At 47.5% G+C, this 20899-nt stretch overlaps 1 protein-coding gene across 4 annotated transcripts in view; it reads left to right on the forward strand.

The window, feature by feature from the left end:
• Window positions 1-11701: 11701 nt before the first annotated feature.
• Window positions 11702-20899, forward strand: part of Gask1a (golgi associated kinase 1A) — a 41133-nt gene continuing 31935 nt past the window's right edge. For 2 of the 4 annotated variants that reach the window (XR_013053027.1, XM_042281964.2), the window contains exons 1-2: window positions 11702-12090; window positions 12534-12746. Coding sequence is in view for 2 of the 4 variants with exons in the window: in XM_042281964.2 (XP_042137898.2) it covers window positions 12744-12746 (3 nt within the window). In the remaining 2 variants the exon portion in view is untranslated. The remainder of the gene's footprint in view (window positions 12091-12533; window positions 12747-20899) is intronic. The other 2 variants (XM_076577433.1, XM_076577434.1) reach the window with 2 other exon arrangements.

Consider the following 20899-nt stretch of genomic DNA (forward strand, 5'->3'; position numbering starts at 1 on the left):
GGCCATCGTGTCCTTTTTAATGGCTTTATAAGATAGACTTCACAAACCATACACTTCACTTAGAGTGAAATAAAAACCCTTTTCAGCACACAAAGAAAGATAATAATGGGGTAGAAATGGACTTTAAGGCTTAGCCAGTGATCTACAGAATGTGACATCTAGCTCATTTCAAGTTTGGGCTGGAGTCCAGAGAAAAAGACGTTCCTTTGACTAAATGGTATGAATATTGACACAAAATTCTACAAATTGATCTTAAGATTCTGAATTTAAGCTTCTCCAGAGGAGCACTCATAGAGTTTAAGATAGCTCTGGGATGCTATTATCTCTGAACAAAGTTGGGATTGACTGATAAGTAATGGGCTGTGGCAAAAAAAACAAAACAAAAAAAAAACCATTGTGGGCTAGTCCTCTAGTCCTTCTGTGTCCTGTAATGTTTTGTAAAGCATTACCCTGCAGAAACCCCCGACTGACTGGATGCTGACTTGCTGCCGTTCAGAGTGTCCCGTCTCCACATCCAGCTCTGCTTCTCTCCTCCAGTTCTGACATGGTTGGGGTGGATACCACTACAAGGAAATACGTGAAGGAGAAGTGGGCAGGTTATCAAAACGGCCCCTCTATTGAGAGAGGTAGACCTGGAGAGGTGATGGCAGCGGCTGGTGTTGGCCCTGCGCCAAGCCCTCCCCTTAGCATTGGAGACTATGGCAGTTGCAGTTTCTTGTTCTCACTGAGCTTGGAGTTGGCTGGTGAAGACAAATTCAGAGAAGCAGTAATGATAAGAAGGATTGACTCGGTGCCAAAAAAGATTGACTCAAGTCAGATCTGCTTCCAGCACTTAGTGGCAGGCTCGGCACTAGAGAGGCCCACCCAGCACAGGAGGGTAGGCGTCACTGTGATGAGCAAATACACGGTGGAGAGAAGGCAGAGAAAGACCAAACCGGTGATGAGAGAGTGGTGAGGGACAGTCTGATGTGAGTAGTCAGCGCCACATGAGGCCATGGAAATGCCTGGGCCTGTGCTGATAAGGAGGGCCATATTTGGGTCTGTGGTCCTGAAGTAGCAGGGGCCTGGGTCAATGTCTGTGGCCCATTGTACACATCCTCCTGCTCTGGGCTGCCATCTGGGGCCATGTTGATGTCCAAGGACTGCACAGAGCTGCCCCCTACCCCCAACCCCTCACCCCACCACATGGCCTGGGCATCGTGGGAGAGCTGGCCCTACCCCTTGCTGGCTGCAGTACTTGGGAGCTTGCCTGGGCAGCACAGTAGAGCTGACCCTGGTGGTATGGGCATAGGAGAGCAAACCCTGTTGTAGAATATTGTTTTAAGGTGTATTACATTTATTTATGCTGTGGAGCATTTGCTTAATAATGCAAAGCTGTGGTGCATTCTTTTATGTTGCATTTATTTAACTCTGTGAAGCTGTGTTACTGTGCCTGCCTAAAACACTTGATGGTCTAATAAAGAGCTGAATGGCCAATAGTGAGGCAGGAGAAAGGATAGGTGGGACTGGCAGGCAGAGAGAATAAATAGAAGGAGAAATCTGGGAGAAAAGGAAGAAAGCAAGAGAACAAGGAGAGGAGGATGCTAGGGGCCAGCCACCCAGCCACCCAGCCACACAGCCAGCCATGGAGTAAGAGTGAAAGTAAGATTACAGAAGTAAGAAAAGGAAAAGCCCAGAGGCAAAAGAAAGATGGGGTAATTTAAAGTTAAGAAAAGCTAGCTAGAAACCAGCTAAGCTAAAGCTGGGCATTTATAATTAAGAATAAACCTCCATGTGTGTGATTTATTTGGGAGCTGGGTGGTGGGCCCCAAAAGAGCAAAGAATAAAGAGTAAAACAAACAGCCAACAACATTTTTTTTTGCCCAATGTGGGACTCAAATCCATCTAGAGCCTGAGAAAGCTGGAAAAAAATATACAGTTCCTGTAAGAAATGCTGCTGTACAGCAGAGCACTTAAACAGCATTTTTTCCCACACTAGATAGAAACAAAAAACTAAGGAAAAAATGCCTGCCACAGTGCAGGGCACTGGCATTCCATAGCAGGGCGGGGTGGGGGGTTGAATGCGGTTCTAGGTCAAATATGCTTCCTATCAGGCTGCAAGCTTTAGACTTGGCTTTCATGAACCTAGAAGCAGGCAGAGCCAGCCAAGAGAGTCAAGTGGAGGATCCAGGTGTAGTTTAGCAGTCTAAAGTTTGCTTGTGCAGTCAGAAAAGGCTAAAAGATAGGCAGTAATAATGGCATCCTTTGGGAAAGCCTGCTCCAAGACTGCACCCAGGGTATGCAAAGAAAATCCACAAATGTGGTCAGAGCTAGACTTTTTCTATCTGAGGGGTAATAAAGAAACCCACTCTTTCTGGTGGTAACTTTCTCTTTTACTTCTTAATTTTCTTTCTGAAAATCTCCCTGTCTCCACACAGCTACATTTATTTACATACAGCTACATATCTCTCTTCACATACATACATCTCTCTCCTGCAGTCACGTCTCTACAGTTATATCTCTCTCCCCAACTACATCTACACAGGCACACATCCCTATACAGTTAGATCTCTTTTTTACATAGCTCCACATCTCTCTCTCTATACACATCTCTTTTCTACACAACTCTTCTTACATACATCTTTACACATCTATTGCTCCATCTTTCTATACAGATCTCTCTACACACACACCTACACACAGCTCTACATAACTCTACACAGCTCTTTACATAGCTCTCTCTACACAGCTCTTTCCACACACACCTCCTTTAACAACTGCATCTCTTTTCTCCATACATCTCTCTTTACCCACATCTCTCCTCTACACAGCGCTCTCTACCCACACCACACCACCTTCAACAGCAAAATTCTGGATAAATATGATTTACATTTTAGGGTCCAACCCATTCTAATAACACATGATAAGTCACACAGTTTCTGTCAGGCTAGGGAGGCTGTGCTGACCAGGCATGGTGAGTAAAGCAGGCATGTAGTTCTAAGTGGTTAGGGTTCCCAGACAGAGTGACATTGAAATTCAGGACTTAAACAATAAACAGTTAGTTGGCTGAACCTTGAGGTTAGGAGTATGAGCAGAAAGTTAATTGCTGCCGGGGGTTATTTCTTAATGTTATCAGCCTGACTTTGGTTCAACAAACATACACCTGGGAACTTGCCCTTATGCATATTTTGCAGGGGCAACTAGTCTATTTTGAATTTGAAAAAGCTGTCTATAGCTGAGAGTACATGTCCATCTGAGTTATGAAAAAAATCCTAGTATTATTTATATTCATCAAAATTATACAGCTTAAGCAGAAATCATCTTCCTAACTATCCACAGCTATATGTGCACCAAGTAGATGGAATGTATTCACGAGATAAACACACAAGTAGTGGGGGAAATACCCATAGTTGTTTTTAGGGAAGAAATGTAGTGGCATATGAGAAAAATTCCCAGACAGAAACAACCAGTCATTCACAGTCTGTAACCCTATGGTCTTTGCCAAGTGGGGCTCTCCTATGGTGATATTTTATTTGTACTGAAATGTGATTTTAATTGTATGTTAATAAATAAAGTTGCCTGGGGGTCAGAGCTATTAGACCCATTGCAGAAGCTGGGCGGTGGTGGTGCACGCCTTTAATCCCAGCTCTTGGGAGGCAGAGCCAGGTGGATCTCTGTGAGTTCAAGGATACAGCCAGCATGGAGACACACGCCTTTAATCTCAATACCAACCATAGAAGACCTGGAGGTCTGTACAGTCAAGCAGTGACGAGGCGGTCATGTGGTTGGGTTTACAACCAATGAAAAGGCAGAACAGAAAGTCTATAAAAAAGACAGACAGGAAGTAGCTCTCTTGCTGAAGAGGACAGCAGCAGTAGTGAAGGGTAAGGTTTTTAGCTCTGACCTCTTGGGCTTTCATCTCAACACCTGAACTATCAGTTGCCATCTGCTATATATTCCCATGGCCTCTGATACAGTAAAAGAGGTCCAGATGGAAAAAACCTTTAAACAGATTCCAGTGACATAGGATTGAAAGAAACTGATAAAATAAACCAGCCTGGATATCTTAAGAATGCTTTAACTTTAAAATGGAAGTAAAAAAAATGTATTTGTCAAAAGGAAGTAAAAAAAATGCTTTGGAGAAGAGGCTCTGCTTTTGTTTCCACAGGAAATAAGAGGTTATGGATTCATTCCAGATTAATATGGATCGGGTTTGATCAGGGGAGAGCTCCTGAAACTTGACAGGTGATACATATCAACTAAGGTTACTGCTGGTCTTCCCAGGACTTGGTCATTATCTCAGAAATTTCTAAGGGACCCAAAAGATACTTCATCCACAGACAGCAGGAAGCAGTTTGGACAACATAATGCCCACATTCCCAGGAGGGGTGTGGGAGACTCCTGGTTAATTGATGGGTCATGGATTTTTGTTATAATTTAGGGGAATATAAGCATATAGGATAAAAACACAACTATTCATCTCATATATTTGGCATGGATTTTGGTATATTGATACAAATTTAAAGTTAATTTTGTTACACTGTGTATATGTTTCTACTCTTGTTTGGGGTATTGTGCTTAGGCAGTTCATTTAAAAATGCAATGTATAAATAAGAAATGAGGTTAGTAGTTAATCTATAATAATCAAACTTGTAGTCACATTAGGTATGTTTTCAAGGTTAAATAGGTATATTTTAGATTAAATGGTCTTCAAACATTTCAAAGACTTATAGAATATGGCATATAAAACTTTTTTTTTTTAAACATAGGCTTTTCATGACCATGAGACACATCTGTTCCTGACAGCACCAATTTGCTTCATAAAAGGATGGGCATTGAAGAAACTCCATAGGAGTTTGCCTTCATTGTGGCAAGATTAGCCATTTTGGCAAGAAACTGCTTTTGCCTTGACTGCTTGACAGTATGCTGTATAAACTAGACATGCAGGATGCACAGGAAAGTGACTCCTGAACCTTGCCAAAACAAGGTGGGATGGCCCTTTACAGTTTCTGCTTCACAGAAGATTTTGCCAGACATTCTGCAGGACTCAGAGGAAAATGACTGACGAACTTTGCCATTACAAGGCAGGACAGTCCTTCAAATTTCCTGCTTCACTGAAAAATCTGCCAGATACTCTAGGCCTGTAGGCTGAAGATGGATGCCTTAATGTTGCAGAGGAACTTTGGGTGACTGTCCAGGCAGCCAGATGTCTCTGTCATTTCTAGAGTGTTGGAAGTTGCTTGCAATGCACTTCCTGTTTACTCAGATAATTATTATATCCTTCTGGGACCTTTGATGGAGTTGAAGACTAGACAGTTATAGTTGCAGTTTTCTTTAATTATGATAGAAAGTAAATTAGCTGTAAAACTTTGGAGTCACTAAGATAGGATGGATGGTGGAGTGTTTTCTCTGAATTTGCAAAATACAAATAGACTGAATATTGTAAATGTAATTCTTACTTGATAACTTTGTTGTATGTAGCTTTACACTGCTAAAGTTATAACCTTTCATTTTTATTTAGACCAAAAGGGGGAAATGTGGAATATTATTTTAAGGTGTGTTACATTTATTTATGCTGTGGAACATTTGTTTAATGATGCAAAGCTGTGGTGCATTCTTTTATGTTGCATTTATTTAACTCTGTGAAGCTGTGTTACTGTGCCTGTCTAAAACACCTGATGGTCTAATAAAGAGCTGAGCAGCCAATATTGAGGCAGGAGGAAGGATAGGTAGGGCTGGCAGGCAGAGAGAATAAAAAGAAGGAGAAATCTGGGAGAAAAGGAAGAAAGCAAGAGAACAAGGAGAGGAGGATGCTAGGGGCCAGCCACCCAGCCACACAGCCAGCCATGGAGTAAGAGTGAAAGTAAGATTACAGAAGTAAGAAAAGGAAAAGCCCAGAGGCAAAAGAAAGATGGGATAATTTAAAGTTAAGAAAAGCTAGCTAGAAACCAGCCAAGCTAAAGCTGGGCATTTATAATTAAGAATAAGCTTCCATGTGTGTGATTTATTTGGGAGCTGGGTGGTGGGCCCCAAAAGAGCAAAGACTAAAGAGTGAAAAAAAACCAACAACAGGACCCCAATGTATAAGAAGGGGAGAGCTGGGGCTGCCCCTCACTGGCTTTGGAATTCAGGCTATCTGGCCCCTCCCCTTACCAGGGCAATGCTGGAAAGCTGGCCCTTGTGGTGTGGGTTTGGGAGAGCTGGCCCTGCCCCTCACCTGGGACAAGTGGGAGAGCTGCCCATGGTGGCATGGGTGCAGGAAAACTGACTGATGACCATCTCAACAGCCACCCAGGCTCAGATCCAGGAGAGTTGGTCCACCCCTACAGCTACCCCCATCTAAGAACTGCTGGAGCTCATGAAGGGGCTGGTCCTGCAGAACCAAAGCTGCAGAATCTCCATGACTCAGGACTACAGCAGGATAACCTAGAGGAGTCCCAGTGAGGGTCAAAGCAGAGGCCTTGAACCAGACCAATGACTCATCGCAATGAACATCTGCAAGCAAAGCTGTTTGGGTAAAAGGGTGTCCTGGGTGACACTGTGACACACAACATTCCATGGTGACATTTCCCCCCATTTTTCTTTATTTTTTGGTATTTTTGTTTGTTTTCTCTGGGGGTGGTTTCAAGGGCGGAGGGCAGATATGTAGGGATGGGAAAATGAAGGGTGCATGATGTAAAATCCATAAAGAATCAATAAAAAGTTTTTTTTAAGTATTTATGCATCTTTGCTCTGAATCCCCAGAGTGCCATGTATCTTCATACTTGTTCTACATTTAGGTATCTACAGTGTTGAGAATCACTTCATTTGCTTTAAAATACAGTGTTTTGGGGAAATTATTGTGACAGAACCTTTATAAATTCATTTTGAGATATTTCAGTGTTAGTACATTCCTGGACAAAATACTGTTTCATAAAGTACCAAAGTGGCACTGTCACACTGAACAGACTGGAAACAACCATTTCAGCAGTATGATTCATAACGTGCAAATTCACAAGACTTGTCCTGAAGGCATTTGGATTATTAGGACTTGGTTGTTGACTTGATGGTGGTTCATCTTGATTATCAGTTTGCTGGGTCTAGAGTCAGGATGGAAACCCGGGTCATCTGTGAGTGAGTTTCCTTTATTAGGCTCACTGAGGTGTGGGTGTGGACTAAGCAGGAGAGAGCTGAGCACCAGGACCCATTGGTTCCTGACAGGTACAATGAGACCAACCACCTTGTACTCCTGCTGTTAGCATTTCCGGACACTATGGACTGTGCCCTCAAACCTGGAGCCAATGAACCCTTTTCACAGTTGCTTTTGTCTGCATAGTGAGAAAAGAAATAAAACTGGTACCAAAAGTAGAGCTATTGCTGTGATGACCTGACCGTGTGGTTCTTGGGCCTTTGGAACTGGTTTGCATGAGGGGTGTGGAAGAGTTTGGGAGCCTGGGGTGGAAAAGCCCTAGAACACGGAAGCAGAGGCTAAGGATGGTTCTGGTGGGATTCAGAAGGCGCTGACGCTGAGAGAAGTGAGGATAGTGCAGTCCCAATTAATTATATTCCAGAACGTGACCAAGGACTCCATCAGGAACTGGGCTAAGGCTATTTGTGTGGTAAATTGACAGAATCTTCTGGGAGTAAAGGACCAACTTGGTGACAGAAATTGTGAGAGAAGATAACATCTGATGTGTGACATGGATGCTTCTCTCATCCAGGTCTGCAGTCAGAAAAGAGTGAGACAGAAAGCTGAAAGATGCAGTTTAGTGAAGGAACTGTTGTGTTTGTTAAAGATGAGGCAACTTCGAAAGTAGCTATATTTGTTAAAGAGAGCGGCTGTCATTGTTAAAAGGAAATCGGCACTATTGAAGAGGAGCCTGGTACTGCTGGGACAGCAGTAAGGTACCCTGAGGGCAGGATCCTGCTCACTGAAGTCTAGTGAAAGTGCTCATTCGTTAGAAAGGAGAAAACACCATGAATGCCACTGAATACCCTGCTCCAAACCAAGGCGTACGGAAGTGTTTCTGCACTGAAGTGTGGTCTAAGAGTCCCAGGCTCCAGCCCTAGGTGGCAGCAGAACTTAGCACTATTGTCCACATGGTTTTACAGGCATGAAAGATTCAAGAATGTGCGAGAAAAGAAACTGGAAGCAGTACCAAGACTGCAGAAAACCGCTGAGGCCAGACGATGTGTGGCAGTGTCTGAATCTGCAGTGAGGCCACTCTAAAGCTAAAGGTGAAGGCTAAGCTACAACAAAGCTCCCAGAACCATGACACCATCAAAAACAAATGCCGGCATGGAGCAGAGTTGGCACAAGAGGCTATGGGTGCACAGGCAGCCGAGCTAGAGGGGGAGGCCTGTCAAAGCCCTTGGGAGCCTAGTTGATTCTATCACAAGTCCTAAGTGCTAGACACAGGGAACTGCAGAATTTGTAGTTTGCCCTGCTGAGTTTCAGTCCTGCTTTGCTCTGATGACAAGGCCTGGCTGTCTCCATTCTTCCCTAGAATGGAGGAGTTTATGTTGTGCCACCGTATTGGAAGCACACAACTTTTATTTTACAGAACCTCAGCTTCCACTTGACACCCAGAAACCTAGCTCCCATGTTCATATAACCCAGGGAGTCCAACAAAAATTTCAGAGGAAAGAATAATATTTTGTAACAATTTTGATGCATACTTCAAAGGGCTAGTTGTAAACATTCACACACATACGCACCCTTAGGTTGCTATGATACGCTTGAAGGAATGGGCCTTGGGGCTGGAGGGATGGCTTAGCAGTGAAGAGCACTGGATACTGTCTTAGTTACTTTTATATTGCTATGAAGAGACACCATGACCAAGGCAACTTATAAAAGAAAGCATTTAATTGGGGCCTTACTTTCAGAGGGTGAGTCCATGACCATCATGGTGGGGAGCATGGTTGTAGGAGAGAGGCATGATGCTAGAGCAGTGACCGGGAGCTCGCATTCTTGTGAGGCAGAGGGAAGGGGAGGAAGAGAGAAATGGCCTCAAAACTCACAACTCCTAAACAAGGCCACATCCCATAATCCTTCCCAAACAGTTCTACCAACTCAGGACCAAGCACTCAAATGCATGAGCCTTTGGGGACCATTCCCATTTAAACCACCACACACTCTTGCATAGGACCCAAGTTTGGCTCCCAGCACCCACACCAGGCAGCTTACAACTCCCTATAATTCTAGTTCCAGGGGATCTGACACCTTTTTTTTTTTTTTTTTTTTTTTTTTTGGCCACTGTGGGCTCCTGCATACACATGGTACACACAAATTCAAGCAGCATGTGTGCCAAACAATAAACCTTTAGAAATGGGCCATGTAGAAGCTATGTCTTGAACTTGAAGGCTGAGAATAAGATCTAGTTCTGCTTTACTTCAGGGATTGACCTGGACCTGTGCTTCGACTGTGTTCTTTCCATCACTCCATTTATCTGCAAAATCCCATGCTGTACATGCACATTTAGCTCAGCCTCCAGGTGGGAAACATATTTTGGTGATTTTAAAAGTGTATCATCAAAAAAAAAAAAACCCAAAAAACCCTTTTCTTTGATCATTCTCTGGGGCATTGTGAAGCAAAAGTAATTTAATAACTGATGTTGTTTTTGTCCTCAGGGTCCTCTCTCTGTCCCTCCCTCCCTCCCCCTTCCCTCCCTCCCTCCCTCCCTCTCATCTCCAAGTCTGTTTTGGAGTAGACTGGCAGATTTATGGGGTTGTTGAATTACAATTGAATCAACTTTATGTTGTTGGTCTAAATAATCTTGAATCAAATTCCACAGTGTGAACCCCCCAAAATGAAACTGGTGGGGTTTCATAAGGCTTCTTCATACATCCTTAGTTTTGGTTAACCCATTTAATGTCCTTCTCACCCACCCCCTTTGGGAGATAGGGTTTCACTTGGTAGCCTAGGCTGGCCTGTGACTATTATCTAGGCTGGCCTTGAGCTTGCAGTAATCTTTCTGTCTTAGTCTCCAAAGTGCTGGGAATACAAGCATGAGCTATCATGCCTAGATGGATGCTTCTTTCCCCCTTTTCTATTCAGCCTGGGATCCCAGCCCATGGGATGGTGCCACCCACATTCAGGGTTCATCCCTTCTCAGTTAACCCTGACCCTTACTATAACAAAATACTGGAGACAATCGTTTTAGGAAGACAAAGGGTTCTTGAGTTTACAGCCCATGATCAGTGGCTTTGGACGTGTAGTGAGGCAGCAAGGCTTGGTAAGAAGTAAGGCTCACAAACCAGGGGCCATAGAAAAAGAGGAAAGGACTACAGTCTCATATCACCTTTGAGAACATAACCCCAGTGATCAGAGAACCACACAGAAGTCATCTAAAGGTCCTACTCTCCCAACAGCACTACCCTGGGACCAAGCCTTAGCCTGGCGGCATTTTCAAAATCCAAGCTGCAGCAGCACCTGCTGCATTTGCTGCCACAAATAGCAGCCATGTGCAGGAGGCTATAAGGACTGTGGTGACAAGAGTCCCTCTGAGCTGTCACCTGGCAGGAAGCAGGAGGAGGGTGGGGCTTATTCAGCTAGTACCCTTAAGATGCCCAATGGAGAGGTGGAGTCAGTCTGGCTGTGCAGATAGACGCTCTAAGCGCTCGATCTTGTTGAAGGGTCTAAACTGGGGTCATTTATGCCCCTTGTCTCAAACTGAGTTCTGTCTGTACCCTCTGAGACCAGGGCTGGGGGACCTGCAGCTAAACCAAAGCCCAGATATTGTCTGCGTGGAATGTCGGCCACACAAGGGCGTCATTCCTTCCTAAGCTTTGGTTAAAAGCATTTCTTGTATTTTCGCTTCAGGCATCCTCCTGGATGGATCCAACCCAGCCTGCCAACCTGGAAGTTCTGTGCCAGTGCCTGGTGAGAGACATGCAGAGTCCAGAAGAGGGCGTCAGATCTGCTGAAGCGGCAGTCGTTGGGAGGCAGTGGATGTGGGTGCTGGGATTTGGAAACTACTCTGGTCCTCTGTAAGAGCAGTCACTTAGACTCACCTGTTCCATTTGTTAACACAGGTTCTTCAGATATTATTCATTAGCAGTTGCGCGTGAAATCGAGTTAACTTGAGATCACCATTAAGAATATTAGAATAAAATATAAAAATATCAATTGGGGTGATGAGCTGGCTCAGCAGGCGAAGGATTGCCGCCAAGCTGACGACCTTGCACACATGGGACCCTCATGGTGGAGGGAGAGACCAGACTCCAGCAGGTTGTCCTCCAGCCTCCACATGCACACACATTTACAAACACACACTAAACAAAACGCAATTAAAAGCATATGAGAGCCGGGCGGTGGTGGCGCACGCCTTTAATCCCAGCACTCGGGAGGCAGAGCCAGGCGGATCTCTGTGAGTTCGAGGCCAGCCTGGGCTACCAAGTGAGCTCCAGGAAAGGCGCAAAGCTACACAGAGAAACCCTGTCTCGAAAATCCAAAAAAAAAAAAAAAAAAAAGCATATGAGAGTGTCACATGACTTGTTTTCATTTCCTTTCTGTTGCTATGTTAAAACACCCTGACAAAGCTGCTTCAAGGAAAGGGGTTTATTTCGCTCACACTTCTGGGTTACATTTCATCAACAGAAGCCGAGGAAGCTGAGTCAGCAGGAACGTGAAGCAGATGGTCACATCCCATCCACAGTCAAGAGCAGAGCATTGGAAAGGCGCATGCGTGTGCGTGCGTGCGTACGTGTATGCGTGCGTGCGTGCGTGTGTGTGTGTGTGTGTGTGTGTGTGTGTGTGTGTGTGTGTGTGCTCAACTGACTCAGTTTTACTCAGTCCACAACTCCAGCCTGTGAAACAGGGCTGCCCCCTCAGGGTGGGCCTTCCTACCTCAGTACACTTAGGAGGGCCCTTCTCAGGCCAACCTGATCTAGACAACCCCTCGCGGAGACTTCTTCCCTGCTGATTCTAGATTACATCAAGTTAATTAAAGTTAATGAGACAGGGCTGGAGAGGTGGTTAGCATTTAAGAACACTGGCTGCTCTTGCAGAGGACCTGGGTTTGATTCCCAGCGCCCACATGACAGCTCAGAACCACCTGTAACTCCACTTCCAGGCAATCTGACCCCTGCTGTAGCTGGCCCCGGGGACACAGAGGGACTATCAGCGGCCAGGTCAGTATCCAGCATTGATTCTTTGCTCTGGTCCCTTGAGTGAGGTTCTGCTCCTTGTTAATGACCTTCAGTGGTTAAAAGGATTTACCCCCCAAGCCTCCCTTGGGCACTGTGCCCAAAGCAACCGGAGAGGTCCAATACAGACCTGAGTTTTCACAGAGGAGAGAGGCAACGTGGGGAATCCTCGGCCGGCCCCGCCCCGTGGGTTGAACCCGCACACCTTAGAGGCACGATTGGGCTCCTCTGTGTCCAGCCCTGGCGCTGAACCCGGCACGGGGCGGGCAGGGGACCCTTTCCTTCCCAGCACCGGGGCCCTCGCCCCAGGCGGCTGCGGCTGGCCAGACGTGGGCAGGGCTTTTATTGTGAAAGGGGCCTCCCCCTCCCGCGCTTTCTGGGGACTGGGGAGGCTGGGCCGCGCCTTAGGCTTTGCAAACTCTGAAAAGGTCCCCAGCGGTTGGAGGCGCCTCGCGGCAGGAGGACCCCGCAGACCCACGCGCGGAGCAGCCTACTGTGCGTCCTCCCCCAGCTCCCCGCCGCGATGTGGCGGCGGGAAAGGTGTGGACCCGAGCCCAGCGCAGCCTGGGAAGTCTGAGCTCCAGGGATGAGACTGCCAGCAGGCTGAGCTGGGGAACCTGCTGGAGCACCACGGGGACATGGTAGGAGTCGTGGAATGGGGCGGTGGGCACTGAGGCAGGCGGCCTCGAAGGCGTGCACGGCCTGCACACGCGGTATCCCAGGCCACAGTTAACCCTCAAGCTTTCTCATGGGGCCGCTTGACTTTTATTTCTGCCCGGAACTGGGGGTGCCCTTGGAAGAGGGTGGTGATAAAGGATCCGTGAAGGACCGACCCCTCACATCGTAGCTGAATAGCCATCTAAGCAAAACGCTGGCTGACCAGCCCTTAGGGCGGGAGAGAAGATCCCACTGGGCACCCAAGGCAGACCTCATGGGGGAGAGCCTTTGAAGTCATCCGCTTCCTTCTCATTGGTATGTGAACTCCACAGTGTTCTATGGCTTAGTGGTGATTTAATGTTTTTAAAAATGCCTTGCATCACCTCTGAGTTAGTCTCACTGCGGAGATTGAATGGCCTCACCTCCCTACCTGCCAGACAGGGGGCTGTAGAACAGTCGTGGGGTGCTGGCAGGTCTGAGGAGTCATTGATACAGTCCTGTGGGCTGGATTCTTCTCCAACCTCACAGACACCAAGAGAGGAAAACAAGAATTTGAAAGCCTGCCCACGTGGCTTTAGCCGAGGTACTGATGTAACCCCTCCGGGCAGGCTGGTGAGCTTTGCTTCGGACAGAAAACCTGCAGCCCAGGAAGGGGAGTGAGTGGGGGACCTTGTGAACTCCTGAGGGATCCCTTTCTCTCCAGGTTTTGGGGGGCAGATGGGAGATCCCCAGAGATGCTTCTTGGGAAGCTGATCCATGGGCCAGGAATTCAGGAGAGTCCTTTGTAGGTCAGTGTGGGAGCAGATGTGATGGCCAGACACGGAGGCCTGAGCACTGGGGGCTGGGGGCTCGTGAGATGCTGAGACCCGTATTTGGCCTCTCTCCAGGCCTCTCCAGAACTCTAAGTCTGAAAAGAGACATGGCTGGAGGTGTGGGGTATGAACTCAGATTTTACTGCATTCCTGGTTTAGGAGCAAGCCTGCCATCCAAAAAGTATGAGCCACAGCCATGTACTCTGAGGGGTGTTAGTGGTCTCTGGTCGTGGACCACTTTTAGGAGTCTGCTCCTCCTTCCACTGTGTGGGTTCTGGGGATTGAACTCAGCATGGTGGTGTCTTTACCCCCTCATCCACCTCAATGGCCAAAGTTCTGTAAAATATGTTATCCTTCAGAACAAGGCTAAATGATGTTTCTCAGTTAGTCTTCTGAATTAGTCTTTTACAAAGCAGAATGGAAACAATTTTGGTAATAATTGAGTATGCTGTTATTCATGTCCCTGGTGCTGCCTTGCCTGTGGGTTCTGATGCCAGTGCAGTCACCTGGCTGCCTACCTCCTGGCTTCCAGGCAGGCCCAGCTAGCCACCCCTGCTGGAGGCTGGGGGGCCCCCGCCTGCAGCTGCTGCAGAACTCAGCCCACTTCCCTGCTGCTGGCCATGGGCTTGGGTTTCTCCTAAGTGGCTGCTGGAAGGGCTATGTCGCATGCTGTTGACTTGTGGGCAGTGTTTGTTTGGCTTTGGAAGGTGTTTGCTTGCAATGGGCTAACATCCTCTTCCAGTACCATCCAGAGAATTCAAATCCTCATCTTGGCTGGGGAAGCAGGTTTGTGGCTTTGTGCTTAGGAGCCAAGATGGGTAGTGGTTTTTCCAGAAATGCCATCAGCCAAGAACTGGCTAACAACTGTGGAAGGTCTGGGAGGAGAAGGAAAAAGAGATGAGTCTGTGGATTGTAACGGAGAGAGGGGGGCATGGGGATGCCTTAGGCTAGCTCTGTGGATAGCCCTTTCCCTGTGAGATGGCCTGGGAACAGGCGATGTCCCTGGCAGCCTGGGGGTGTGCCATGAGTGGAGGTTCTAGGCTTTGGTACACGCTGCCCTGAGTTGGCTTTCCTTCGAGGTGCGGCCCCTTGGTAGGAGAGTGTTGCTTCCCACTGGCAGGACAGTTGAAGGCTGGTGGTCACGTTCATGTGTTCATCCAGGTACAGGTTGAGCTTTATGCTCGGGCTAAGGAGGCAATGTCAACAAGAGAAGCCCAACTCCGTCCAGCTCCAGCCTAGGCTCTGTCCCACCATGCTGTGAGGTGAATTCTCATGCTCTGGGCTGAAGGAGACACAAGTTTCCATCAAGGAATAAAAAGTTGACTTGGTACTTAAAGATGCTTGGTGGCACATCTGTAGTAGCTCAGGAAGCCTCTGTGAAGTGTTTGGCAATATCAGAGGGTGAGAATTTAAAACATACGAATCCATAGCTCCCTTCATCCTTTCTCCAAAGGAAAGGAAGGACTCCAGCCTGGGGCTTATAGGAAAACTTCTCGAAGTCAGAAGGAGAAGAGAGGGCTATGGAGGCTCGGTGTGTGTGTGTGTGTGTGTGTGGTCAAGAGCAAGGGGCGGGGTTTCTAAGAAGCTCATAAGAGGTGTGCTCTGTGGCAGGCCTTATCAGGAAGGAGCTGTGTCTGTGATGGTCTGTATGGAGCAGGGCATGGCCTCAGGCCTGCTGTCTCCTGGTCTATACAGTTTCTGGGTTTCTCCTTCTGTCTGTCTGTCTGGGCTCTCCTTGTAGGATTCCAAGTGCAGTTGATTTAAATTTTTTTTTTTATGAATGTAGAGTTGAGGCGCAATTCTGACAGAGCTCTTCTAAAGCTTGTTGCTGCTTCTCCTCCGACTTGATTATCTCCCTTTGGAGACCTGCTGCAGTTCTTCGCACCGCTGGGACAGGACATACCTAACGAGCAAGTTGAGGAGGGAGGGGTCTACCCACAGTTTGAAGGTGCAGTCCGTCTGGGCAGGGCAGGCAGCAGGCATGGCGGCAGCTGGTCACATCGCATGCCATCCACAGTCAGGAAGCAGAGATGAACGGGCGCCCAGCTTGCTTTCTTCTCTGTAGTCAGTCCTGAGCCCCAGGCCGTGGGATGGTGCTCCCCACATTCAGGCGGGTCTTCCCATTAAACCTTTCTGAAAAAATCTCTCACAGACACCGCAGAGATGTGTCTCTTGGGGATTCCAAATCCAGTCAACTTGATAATGAAGGTGAAGCTTTATGGGGTTCAGCTGTGCTTTGAAAATCTCTCTCTCATTTTTAAATCATCTTTCTCTCCTTTAATGATAAGCGATCCCTCCTTGTGTGGAATCTCACCTGTTTCTGGGTCTCTTTGGAGTCTGGGCAGCGGTTCCCTGGAGAGCAGCGGCAGAGGGGCGGGCTGCCTGCCTCACAGCAGGCTGCTCTGAAGCAGAGGTGTAACATGGGCTGCAAAGGCTGTGTGGGGCTGTGGATGGGTCTTCTTGAATTCTGGGACCAGTGGGAGCAGAGTCTGAGAGTCAGAGGCTGGGATGCTGTGCAGGGGCCATGTGGGTACCCAGCCTATGCTGGGGGAGGGGAGGTGGGACACACACTTCTTCCAGGACAGAATAGCTCTGTTCCCCACACAAAGGTTCAGTGTGTGCTTCCTGGGGACCTGGACCTTGCTCAGACACTGACCACCACAGGGCTTCTTCGTGGATACCACAGGAGCGTCCTTTGGCCTCTGCACAGCAGACTTCCTGCAGGCATTGGTCCAATTGGCCCTGATGGTCAGCCACCCCGATTTCTCCCCAGATCCTCCTGCAACTACAAAGATGCTATTGTGTCCTTTCTTTCAGAAATACCAGTTAAAATCACCCCTCTCCCCAGCTATGACTGGCTAAGTGCAGTGATGCCCTGCCTAGGAGCTCCTCCATCATATGCATGTCCTTCGTGGCAGTGGTCCAGGGTGACGGTTTAGACTTTCACGATACCTTCCTTGGTTTTAAAGCATGAAGGGGTCAGAAGGTGGGTTCTGGATTCACTCTGCCTAGCACCTGGTGTCAGTCTGTGGACATGTAACCCCTAGCCTCAGTTCCCCGCAGATCACAGTGCCTGCAGGTAGGATTGTGTACACTGCGCTGTAAGGAGAGGGAATCTCCTCTGCATGTGTGTGACCACACGGCCACACCCAGTCAGTGGGGCAGAGAAGTTGTATTGAAGACAGCAAAGGAGGCCTGGGTTTGGCCTCTGAGACCTGCCTTGTCACGGGTGTGTCAGGGCACCAAGCCGAGTAAGCATTGGGAATCCTGCGATTTAAGATTCCAGGAAGGAGGGGATCGGAGTTGAGACAGCTGCTTTGATACCAGTCCTGCAGTCGTTCCCCACAGTGGTAAACTAGAGATGAACTCAAAGCAACAGAGGAAGGCACAGTGCGGCACGAATCTCAAAAGTCTTATTAATAAAAACAAACCCAGAGCCAGGTGCTGGGGTGAATGCTGAAAGGTCAGAGAAGCAGAACAAGTCACAGCTTCCTCACCTCGCCAGTTCCTCAGCTGATCGATCCTATTTCCTCAGACTGGAAGCCTCCAAGTCCTCATCCGGAATGGATCTCAGCTGAACTGCTGCTAAAAGCCTAAAAGCTTAACCAGCTCTAGTTCCTGGTTTTCATGCCTTATATACCTTTCTGCTTCCTGCCATCACTTCCTGGGATTAAAGGCATGAGTCACCATGCCTGGCTGTTGCCAGTGTGGCTTTGAACTCACAGAGATCAGGATGGATCTCTGCCTCCAGAATCCTAGGATTAAAGGTGTGAGTGCCACCATTTTCTGACCTCTAGTCTAGTGGCTGTTCTGTTCTGTTCTCTGACCCCACATAAGTTTATTAGGGTGCACAATATATTGGGAGACACAATATCACCACAACTTAGTCCAAAGATTCTTGACCTGGGGCCCAGGCATAGAATTCAAGGAGTCCTAAGCTTGGTTGAAACCTGTTAACCACTTTGTATTTTACAGACTTCTAGCTAAGTCTAGCATTTCTTTGATAATGAATGTGGCCACCTATGGCTTGATCACTAAGAGAAATCACTAACATTTTCTATCAGGAGAGTGGGAACATACTGTGAAGTACTGTCTGCTCAAATCAGGAGAGTGGGAACATACTGTGAAGTACTGTCTGCTCAAATCAGGAGAGTGGGAACATACTGTGAAGTACTGTCTGCTCATTACAAACTTTAAAAGCCCACTGGCTTGATGTGCTTAGTGTGTTCATAGGGAAAATGGACACAAGTTTATTTTTATCATCACAATTTAATCAGCCCATTTGATTGTCAACAGTTACCTTTGTAACCCTGCATCTTTAATTTCTCTGTTTAAAAAGTCCACACCCATGGCTTTATGAGGTAGACCAAATAATCTCTGATATTAGGAAGCTTTAGAGGCTGTTTCTATGTTACATATGTTTGGGGGACCCGCTCCCACCTTTACCCCAGGGTACTCTTGAGGAGGGAGAGGTGAGAAATATTTAGATAAAAGGATAGAGGGGAGAGAAACAGATAGAAACACAAGACAGCTCGGGAGGGCCTGGACCCTTATCCACTGGCCCCTTCTGTCTCTTCTAAAGGACTTTTTAAAGGAATGCCAAGGGGTGTAGACCAAAGCACACTGCACATCCAAGTGCAGACCCTTCCAAACACCTGATAACCACGCACGTGGTCAAGCAATCCTCTAATGCAGCTCTGCTGGGTAAAGCAAGCTCACTGGGAACCTTTGTGGGCTCCCACACACATGTCAGTGGGATCTAGTCATTGGGAGAATCAAAAGCCACTTTGCCTGAAAGGGTCCTTATAATGGCCTCTACTCCTAAGCCATAAGAAATTACATGATAAATAAATATATCTGTCCTGATGGCAGTCAAAAACCCCAGCTTTTGAGAGGTTGTCTCAGTCAGGATTTCTATCACTGTGGTGAGACACTATGACTGTGAACAACTTGAGGAGAAAAGGATTTATTTCAGTTTACAGTTCCATGTCACTGCTGAGGGAAGTCAGGGCAGGGACTCAAACAGGGCAGAACCTGGGGGCAGGAACTGAAGCAGAGGCCATGGGGAATGCTGTTTATTGGCTTGCTCCTCATAGCTTGCCCAGCTTGCTTTCTTTTAGCACTCAGGACCCCCGGCCCAGGGGTGGGAGCACCCACAATGGACTTGGCCCTCCCCCATCATCACTGTGGAAAGCACCCCAGTCTTGCCCACAGGCCAATCTGGTGGGGTGTGTCTTGGTCATCGTCCTATTGCTGTGAAGAGACACCAAGACCATGGCAACTCTTTTTTGTTTTGTTTTGTTTTTCGAGACAGGGTCTCTGTGTGTAGCTTTGGTGCCTGTCCTGCAACTCGCTCTGTAGACCAGGCTGGCTCACAGAGATCCACCTGCCTCTGCCTCCTGAGTGCTGGGATTAAAGGCGTGTGGCGCCACCACTGCCTGGTCGATCACGCAACTCTTATAAAATAAAGCATTTAATTGGGGCTGGCTCACAGTTTCAGAGGTGAGTCCTTTGACATCATGGTGGGGAGCAGGAGGCAGCAGGTGCTGGAGAAGTAGCTGAGAGTTCTACATCCTGGTCCTCGGGCAGAGAGACAGAGACTGGGCCCACCCCAGTGACACCCTCTCCAACAAGGCCGCACCTCCTAATCCTTCTAATCCTATCAAAGAGTTCTACTCCGTGGTGAGCATTCAGATCTGTGAGCCTATGGGAATCGTTCTTACTCAGACCACCACAGGGGCATTTTCGCGACTGAGGTTCCCTCTCCCAAATGACTTCTTAAGCTTGTGTAAAGTTGACATAATATCAGCATAGAGGTTAAGGCAGAATTATTGTTACAAGTTCAAGGCCAGCCTGGTCAAGGTTACTTAGTGAGACCCTGTCTCAAACAAACAGTGAAACAAAGAAACAAACACATCTAAAAACCAAACAGCCGGGCGGTGGTGGTGCATGCCTTTAATCCCAGCACTCGGGAGGCAGAGCCAGGCGGATCTCTGCGTTCGAGGCCAGCCTGGTCTACAGAGTGAGATCCAGGACAGGCTCCAAAGCTACACAGAGAAACCCTGTCTCAAAAAAAACCAAAAACAAAAACAAACAAAAAACCAAACAGCACAAGTGTCTTCAACAAACTTCTGCTGGGCACTGGGCACCACATTGGTCGTGGCAGGACAGACAGACATGCAGGACTTTATTGTATTACATCACTACAGAGTAATGTTATAATTCTACTAAAATGCTGAGATTTCAAGATTTCTTATTCATTATCTTATTGAATTCTTAATCCTTTGGATGCACAGGCTATGACCGTTGGGCCCATTTTATTTTTATTTTATTTTATTTATTTTTTATTTTTTATTTTGGTTTTTTGAGACAGGGTTTCTCTGTGTAGCTTTGCGCCTTTCCTGGATCTCGCTCTGTAGACCAGGCTGGCCTCGAACTCACAAAGACCTGCCTCTGCCTCCCGAGTGCTGGGATTAAAGGTGTGCGCCACCACCACCCAGCTATTGGGCCCATTTTAGAGATCAATAGATAGAGGCTCACCAAGTCTGAGTATCAGCCAAGTTACAGGGATCCAAGGTGAGTTCCCAGGCACCAGTGCCAACTCTTCCCACCATTAGATACACCTTTTCCTGTGTCAACACCTCAGACCTTGTCCCAGAAGCATTTCCCTTCTTTATAGTCAAATATAAACCATGAGCCTGAATGATACATTCCTCTAATTTAATCCTTTCCTTGGTTTTCTGCCGGTGGTGACTACCAGATTGTGCAAATGTTGCTTTTGATTGTTCTGACTGGGCTCATCCGGGTTCTTCACATCCCCCAGAGGTGTGTTTTGAGGTGTTGTCCTTTATCCTGGCCCAGCTTCTTGCTCAACTCCAGGATCAACCAAGTAAACAACTGTTTGTACTGTGTTAGTTTTCCTAACTCTTTGGTGACACTGTTGCGTCATGCCATGATGTCTGGTGTCTGTGCCTCCTGTGGATCTCTGGTACCGGCAGGTGCAGGTAGAGACCATGGCCACCGGCCCAGCCTTGAGTAAGAAGCAAATGGCTGTCGTGAGGCTCCCTGTGCTCTCTTAACTGTGGCTTTCTTCCTAGTTAGATGGTGAATTTCTGGAAGGCAGCAGCCTAATGTGTTTGATTCCAGCACAGTGCGGCACAAGTGCAGAGGCCTGTGCAAAAATGCTCCCCTCGCTCCTCCTCACCTCCCCTCTTCCTCTCCTCCCTTCCCCTCTCCTCTTCTCTCCTCTCGACCTCTGTCTCTCTCTTGTTTTTCCTTTTGAGACCCAGGCTGGCCCTGGGCTCTCCCTCTGACCTCAGTCTCCT

The sequence above is a fragment of the Peromyscus maniculatus genome, chromosome 7 (assembly GCF_049852395.1).
Source record: "Peromyscus maniculatus bairdii isolate BWxNUB_F1_BW_parent chromosome 7, HU_Pman_BW_mat_3.1, whole genome shotgun sequence".
Lineage (NCBI taxonomy): Eukaryota > Metazoa > Chordata > Mammalia > Rodentia > Cricetidae > Peromyscus > Peromyscus maniculatus.